Raw genomic sequence first — 8,360 nt, 5'->3', positions numbered from 1 at the left:
GTTTATAGAGATCAAAATCTGAAATCATCTCGGAATATTTTTCATTTAGATTATTAAAATCGGACTGCAATTTAGAAACTTCATCTTTTGATGAATGGTATTGTACTTCCAAACTATCACGATCTTCTTGCATTTCAACCATCTTCTGCTTCAATAATGCTTCATTCTGATTCAAGAGTTCTAATTCTTTCGTCAACTGCTCAGTACTATCAGCAAGTAAGGAAAGTTTGGAGTTTTTAGATTCTAAATCCTCACATACTTTGTCATAAGAGGCCTTTAATTCACTGTTTTTGTTTTCTTGGTCTCTCAATAAGTTCTCAGTATCTTCAAATTTTAATTTAAGCTGACTAATTTCATTATTTAATAAATTAATATTATGATCTGAATCACTCTGTATACCACTCAATTGAGTTATCAAATTGGAATTAGTAGTTTCTAAATCCGATAACTGAGCCAGTATATTCTGTAATTCCATGGTCTTATTATTTATTTCAACGACAGATTCATCATATTGGGTCTTTAGATTCTCATAGCAATTTTGAATATCTCTGGTACTTTTCTTTTCTTCGGATAGTTGATTTTCCATGATCTTCAAATTGTTTTTAATTTCTTCTTTGTCTAATTTCAGTTTTGATGATTCTTCTAAAGCACCTTCTAGTGTGCATTTAAGAGAGTTCAGTTCAGATTCTAAAGATTGTTTTTCTTCTTTCATTGACTTAAATTCCTCTTCTGTGCATGTGAAAGTTTGTTTATAGAGATCAAAATCAGAAATCATCTCAGAATATTTTTCAGTTAGATGACTCAAATCGGACTCCAATTTAGAAACTTCATCCTTTGATGACTGGTACTGGACCTCCAGAACATTACGATCTTCTTGCATTTCTACCATCTTCTGCTTCAACAATATTTCATTCTGATTCAAGAGTTCCAATTCTTTTTCCAACTTTACTTTACTATCAGCAATTAAGGAAAGTTCGCAATTTTTAGATTCTAAATCCATACATAATTTGTCATAAGAGGCCTTTAATTCGCTGTGTTCCTTTTCATGCTCCATAAATATATTCTCAGAATCTTCAAATTTTATTTTAAGCTCACTAATTTCATTCTTCAATAAATCCATACCATGATCAGAACCACTCTGTACAGCACTTAATTGAGTTATCAAATTGGAATTAGTTGTTTCTAAATCTGATAACTGAATCAGTAAATTTTCTAATTTGATGTTGATTTCCTCTTTGTCTGATTTTAGTTTCGAAGAATCTTCAAGAGCACTATCTAGTTTAGATTTCAGGGAATCCATTTTGGATTCTAAAATTTGTTTTTCTTCTTTCAATAAAATACAATCATCTTCTCTGCGTGTGTAAGTTTGTTTATAGAGATCATAATCAAATATCATCTCAGAATATTTTTCATTTAGATTATTTAAATCAGACTGCAATTTAGAAACTACATCCTTTGATGAATGGAACTGGATCTCCAAACCATTACGATCTTCTTGCATTTCTACCATCTTCTGCTGTAACAATGCTTCATTCTGACTCAAGAGTTCCAATTCTTTTTCCAGCCTCTCTTTACTATCAACAAGTAAGGAAAGCTCAGAGTTTTTAGATTCTAAATCTTCAATTACTTTGTCGTAAGAGGCCTTTAATTCACTGTTTTTGTTTTCTTGGTCTCTCAATAAGTTCTCAGAAGCTTCAAATTTTAATTCCAGCTCACTAATTTCATTCTTCAATAAATCCATACCATGATCAGAACCAGTCTGTACAGCACTTAATTGAGTCATCAAATTGGAATTAGTAGTTCCTAAATCTGATAACTCAATCAATAAATTTTCTAATTTTATATTGATTTCCTCTTTCTCTGATTTCAGTTTTGAAGATTCTTCCAGAGCACCTTCTAGTGTACATTTAAGAGAGTTCAGTTCAGATTCTAAAGTTTGTTTTTCTTCTTTCATTAAAATACATTCATCTTCTGTACGTGTGTAAGTGTGTTTGTAGAGATTGAAATTAGAAACCAACTCAGAATACTTTTCATTTAGATCATTTAAATCCAACTGTAATTTAGAAAGTTCATTTGTAGAAGAATCGTAATGGATCTCCAAAGAATCACAATTTTTTTCCAATTTAACCATATTCTCTTTTAATGATAAATTATTTTCACTCATTTCATATTCTTTCTGTAATTTTTCTTCACTATCATAGGGAAGTAAGGCAATTTCATTATTTTTAAATGATAAATTCTTACTAGTACTTCCATTAGAGGCCAACATTCGATTTTGGTTATCTCCAAGTTCATCCAATGATTTCTGAGTAGTCTCGAATCTTATATTAAAATCAGACTTATCACAGTCAGTATCATACTTACACTTCAACTCATCAACATAACTAATTAGGTTTTGATTATCTGCATTTAATTTTTCAATTTCACAACATTTGGTGTCAAAATCCATTTTTAAAGCATTATAATTTAAAAGCAATTTCTGGTAAACTTTTTCAAGTTCATGCATCTTTTGTAATTCAACTTTATAGTTTTCACACTTCAAATTTACATCATTGTAATTTTTTTCACTCAGTAATAAAGTGTTTTTTAATGTAGTAAGTGACTCTTTTAAATTTGAAACATTAGCATTTGAATCATCCAACTTATCATGAAAAATTAACTTTTCAGCTACTTCCCTTGATAAATCATAGGTTGTTTTTCTTGTATCATGACTTTCCATAGTAATAGAATTTTCATATGCAACATTTGATTCTTTAATACTTAATTTCAGATTTAAGTCTTCAATGGTTGAAATTAACATTTTAATTTCATCAGATTTATTACCAACTTCTATCTTCAATTCGGTATTTTCATTTTCCAAGTAGTTTTTTCTGTTCGAAATTTCTTCAAAAGTAGTCATTAAATTACCTATTATATCATTCTCACATTCTTTACCAATAATGTGTGATGTATTTTTGTCTTTGTTACAACCTCCGTAAATTCTTAAAATGTTATTATATTCTTCTTTAATTAAATTGCTTTTTGCAATTTCTTTCAAAAGCGACAGCATAACATCATATATCTTTTTATGGTTAATTACATATCCGTTACTCCCTTCTGTTATAGGTATAAATAATTCATTCTGAGCTATATTAAGATCACTAAGAAAATTGGTAAATAATTTGTTCTCTGTCCAATCAGCTTCAGTTACAAGGACTAACTGTAATAAATTATTATATTGTCTCTGTATTTTAGAAAATTCTTCAGATATAATATTATTATTTCTTAACTGATTTATCTTTTCTTCTGAGTTCAAAAGATCTGCACAAGATTCATTTTTCATGATTAAATTAGATTCAAGATATTTTATTTTTTCCAATAACTCACACTTTTCATTTTCAGATGACAATTTATAGGATTCAAAACTATTGTTATCAGTTTTGAGTAGTTCCATTACTTTTAACAGATTTTCTTTCAAAAAATTAACCTCTTCAGCTGAAAAAGTTTTATTGGAAATAAAAGAGTTTTTAAGATCTGACAGGTCATATAGATCACTGGTTTTTTCAGGTTCAAGTACAGCATTTTCCTTCAACTTAAAGACATGTTTATTTTTCAAATTTGCATTCCCTTCTGTAAAAGGTTCATCACATCCTATTAATAATGAACTAGACCTATTTATATCCTGCTGCTCATTATTTGAACATCCATATATGACAGTAATACTAGTTTCTGAAATATTATCTGTTAAAGTTTCATTCATTCCAACAGATTTTGAGCATGTGTAATCTAAGGCACAACCACTCACCTCATTAAATAAATTAGTGGAATTGGAATTATTGCACACTCTTTCACAGTCACTATCTTCAAAATTAATTCCTTCTGTTACAGGGCTTTTAGATATTAAATCTAAATTAGCTTCTTGCGCAGGTTTGTAGGGGATATTATTTATACCATTAACTAAAGACTCATCTATTGACATAGAAGTCAATGATGGATCTAAAAACAGTTTACAGCTTGGAGACATAGAATCCTTTTTAATGCTGGAGTGACATAAAGCCAATGTTTCTTCACCCATTACATCTGGTTTACAAGTATAATCAAGGGTAACTTCAAGTTTATTTGAACTATTAATGCTGAATGTTTTTGATAAGTTGATGCAGTCTTCATTAATACAACTTTCGACATCCTGAACACAAGTAATTTTATCTTTACTTACATTTTGTTCATTCATATCTGTCAAAGAAGTCAAATCAGTTGATGCTACATTTCTCTTTCTGTCATCATCAGAATGACTTTGAATACATGTTTCATCCATAAAGTCAAGGGACTCGTCAACATTAAATGCTTTTAGGGATAAATTGCTAGTATTGAATTTTGACAAAGATAAACACTTTTCCGAATCATTTTCATCAATGTGGACAAGTTTAAATCCTTTCTCTATACCTGACATGGCAGAGGATACAACTGATTTATCATCAGTTTCAGATGTAGTAAAAGTAAAAACTTTGTTTTCTTCTTCAGTAGTACTATTATTTCCAACAGAAATTTTGTTTCCAAGAATTGTTGGGAAAAATGTACTATCACTGTCTCCATCATTAGTACTGCAACTGTCAAGAGACTGCTTTGAAGAAAAGAGTTTTCCTAAATGCAGAGTACTATCTGATAAAGAACTGTTTTTTCGAGAAGAATTACTAAAATCATTATTATCTATAGAACACTTTTCTTTATCATTTTCATCAATGTTGATCCATTCAGATGCTTTATTGAAATCTGACATGACAGTGGACACATCTGATTTATCATTAGTTTCAGATGTAGCAGAAGTAAAAACCTTATTTTCATCTTTTGTAGTATTATTTCCAATAGAAATATTAATTCTATGAATGGGTGAGGAAAATGTACTATTACTGACTCCATCATTAGAACTGCAAATGTCGAGAGACTGCTTCGGAGAAAAAAGTTTTCCTAAATGCAGAGTACTATCTAATAAAGAACTGTTATTCCGAAAAGAATTACTAACATCATTATTATCTAGAGAACACTTTTCTTTATCATTTTCATCAATGTTGATCCATTCAGATGCTTTATTGAAATCTGACATGACAGTGGACACATCTGATTTATCATTAGTTTCAGATGTAGCAGAAGTAAAAACCTTATTTTCATCTTTAGTAGTATTATTTCCAATAGAAATATTAATTCTATGAATGGATGAGGAAAATGTACTATTATTGACTCCATCATTAGAACTGCAAATATCGAGAGACTGCCTCGGAGAAAAAAGTTTTCCTAAATGCAGAGTACTATTTGATAAAGAACTGTTATTCCGAAAAGAACTACTAACGTCATTATTATCTAGAGAATACTTTTCTTTATCATTTTCATCAATGTTGACACATTCAGATGCTTTATTGAGATCTGATATGGCAGAGGATACAACTGATTTATCATCAGTTTCAGATGTAGTAAAAACTTTGTTTTCTTCTTCAGTAGTACTATTACTGTCTCCACCATTAGTGCTGCAACTGTCAAGAGACTGCTTTGAAGAAAAGAGTTTTCCTAAATGCAGAGTACTATCTGATAAAGAACTGTTATTCCGAAAAGAATTACTAACGTCATTATTATCTAGAGAACACTTTTCTTTATCATTGTCCTCAATGTTAACACATTCAGATGCTTTATTGAAATCTGACATGACAGTGGACACATTGGATTTATCATTAGCTTCAGATGTAGCAAAAGTAAAAACTTTATTTTCACCTTCAGCAGTATTATTTCCATCAGAAATATTAATTCTATGAATGGGTGAGGAAAATGTACTGTTACTGACTCCATCATTAGTACTGCAACTGCTGAGGGACTGCCTTGGAGAAAAGAGATATCCTAAATGCAGTGTACTATCTGATAAAGAACTGTTATTCCGAAAAGAATTACTAACATCATTACCATCTAGACATATCTTTTTGGCTGCTGGCAACTCAAGATTGTCAAGCCCACGATCTTTGTTTTCCTGTGAATCCATAATCGGCACTTTAAATAAAAGATGTAATCATCAATTTATTACTTAAAACCAGAATAAATGTTAACCGACTATCACAGCACCAAAACAAAAATAATCACCAACAAACCAAACTAGTATCTTTAAAGCGGTTAAAGATCCTTAACGGTCAAACATATTTAAAAGTACATTGCCAGCTTGATCTGGTACAAAATAAATTTAAGTAAATATATATATTATAGATAAATATATTAATATAAATAAATATATTATTTTCTGTTATAGATTAATAGATTTAAATATATAAATGTTTACATTATACATGATATAATTTAATATTATGAAGAAATGTTATTCCATGAATTAATGAAAGCTAAATTTACACTAAATATTATTAATTCATTATCCTGTTGATGAGAATTCTATCGGAAGTGAATATTGATAAATTCAAGTATGACTCAAGTGTTGAAACTGATGTTATTTTATTCGCCTAAGATTATTATAATATTTAATATATTAAGGATGGGTGAATTAACAAGAGACCGCATAGGACCTCCTGGGCCCTGTTTCATAATGAAAGCTAATAGTATCAGTTCATAGTACAAGTGTAAAACTAGTGTGGTAATTACACTAATACTTATTTTTTTCATGATAGGGATGACTATTAGTGATGTCACAGGAATTAAAAATACTAAAGTACAAGTTACTATTGTACAAGTCTGTGTAATTGAATTAAGATAAATCTAAAAGACTAATAGTAATAGTTTGTATTTTACTATCAAACAGGGCCCTTATAGCGAAGGGTCCTAATTATAAAGGAATATAGTCTCGTTTGGCAGTTAACATAGGTACCAGAATCGTAAATATAGAACTATAGTAATGAATACTCTAGTTCTATATTTATAATTTTATCACTCTTTACTGTACCTATTATTAATTAGTTATCTATCCATCTACATATATATATTCTCTTAAATTTGTTTCTTTCTTTTTTATTTAACTTTCTACTCCCTTTCTATTTGTTTTGTCATAGTTTACTATGTTCTTACCTTATTCTCATTCATCTCTGACGAAGTCCTGCAAAGTGGGACGAAACGTTTGTAACCAATAAATAGTTTTTTCCTGTTATATACCTTTACTGTCTGCCATCTGGACTATCTTCCTACAATCTATTACATACCGTCAACCATTAATCTTCCAATAAGAAGGGTCCTGAAGTTTTAAAATATTATAATCTGAAGAATTTGGAAAGACTAAATAACTAACATATTTATAAACAAAATTTTAAACTTATGCCATCTATGTTACGCTCTGTCTAGGATTTTTGGATTTTTTTTGTTGAAGTCTGGTCTTGATCCGTTCCTGAGTCCAAGTAGAATCAAGATTTTGAATGAAAGTACTGATTTGTTTAAAACTGTTATCAATACGATAATTCTTGCGAGTTTTTACTAGGAAAGATGATAAGACGACAATTAAATACAGAAGAAGCGCTGAAATATTTCCAAAACTTTAGCGACTATTTAATTTAGAAATCAACTGAAAAGGATCCCTTAGGTGTCCGCATGTATGATTCTCAAAGAAGCTTCATTTTCTTGGAGAAAATTTCGAGCGAGTGACCACTTTCATAAATTCCCTAATTTTTCATGGCTCCCATTCCATGGGATTCAAAATTACCTAAATTTTCATCTGCGATCATAAAGAATAGTGTGCGCTACAAAATAGAGTTTAAAAAAGGTACTTCTTCAACAATTGGTACCTAGACACATAAAAAAAAAGTTTTTAATGAGAATAATTAAACTAAACTAAATTTGAGGATCATTCTAGCAAGGGAATCACAGAACATGGTATTGATATATTTCCGTTAAAAAAAAAATAGAATTGGATTGAAAGAAATTGGATATCATTCCATAATATTTATTCATAATTTCAAATAAATCTCTATTCAAAAATATTGATATATCAATGCATAGTAAATATTAATATATGTACATACACATGCACACACATAAATCAATTTAATCTTTCTCCTTTTCCTAAAAAGTAAAGGTGTCTCTACACGTTTGCCAAACAATGGAAATTCGAGTAAAATATTTGTGCTCTCCGTGTTTTAATTAATTAAAGAATTTCCCCCACCTTTGAAGTTAATTAATAACTCTTGTTTATGTTTGTTCTATAATATAAAAATCTATAAATATAAAATTCTATTGGTTCGGTAAATTTTGTAGTACTTTGTTTCAAGCCTTGTTAATCAACTTTAGTATTTTATTTGTGATTTAACATAGCACAAACATATTTTTATGAAGACATTATATGCCTGGGTAATAAAATTAAAACGTTTGTGATAAAAAGTTTAGAACTTTTTAGGTTGAATTTTTGGGTTATG

At 29.4% G+C, this 8,360-nt stretch overlaps 1 protein-coding gene across 1 annotated transcript; it reads right to left on the bottom strand.

Annotated features, from left to right (window-relative positions):
* Nucleotides 1-4: 4 nt before the first annotated feature.
* Nucleotides 5-6,139, bottom strand: LOC136795075 (uncharacterized; the record flags this gene model as incomplete). The annotated part of the gene is made up of 1 exon (XM_067052591.1): nt 5-6,139. A coding segment is annotated over exon 1 (5,997 nt), but the record flags the coding sequence as incomplete, so codon positions are not given.
* Between the last annotated feature and the right edge of the window lie 2,221 nt (nt 6,140-8,360).

This window comes from Halyomorpha halys, unplaced genomic scaffold, assembly GCF_000696795.3.
Source record: "Halyomorpha halys isolate HHAL.00 unplaced genomic scaffold, Hhal_1.1 Scaffold1164.1, whole genome shotgun sequence".
In the NCBI taxonomy this organism is placed as follows: domain Eukaryota; kingdom Metazoa; phylum Arthropoda; class Insecta; order Hemiptera; family Pentatomidae; genus Halyomorpha; species Halyomorpha halys.
Note: the sequence above shows the minus strand (reverse complement) of the source record. Positions and strands in the feature narration are given on the sequence as shown.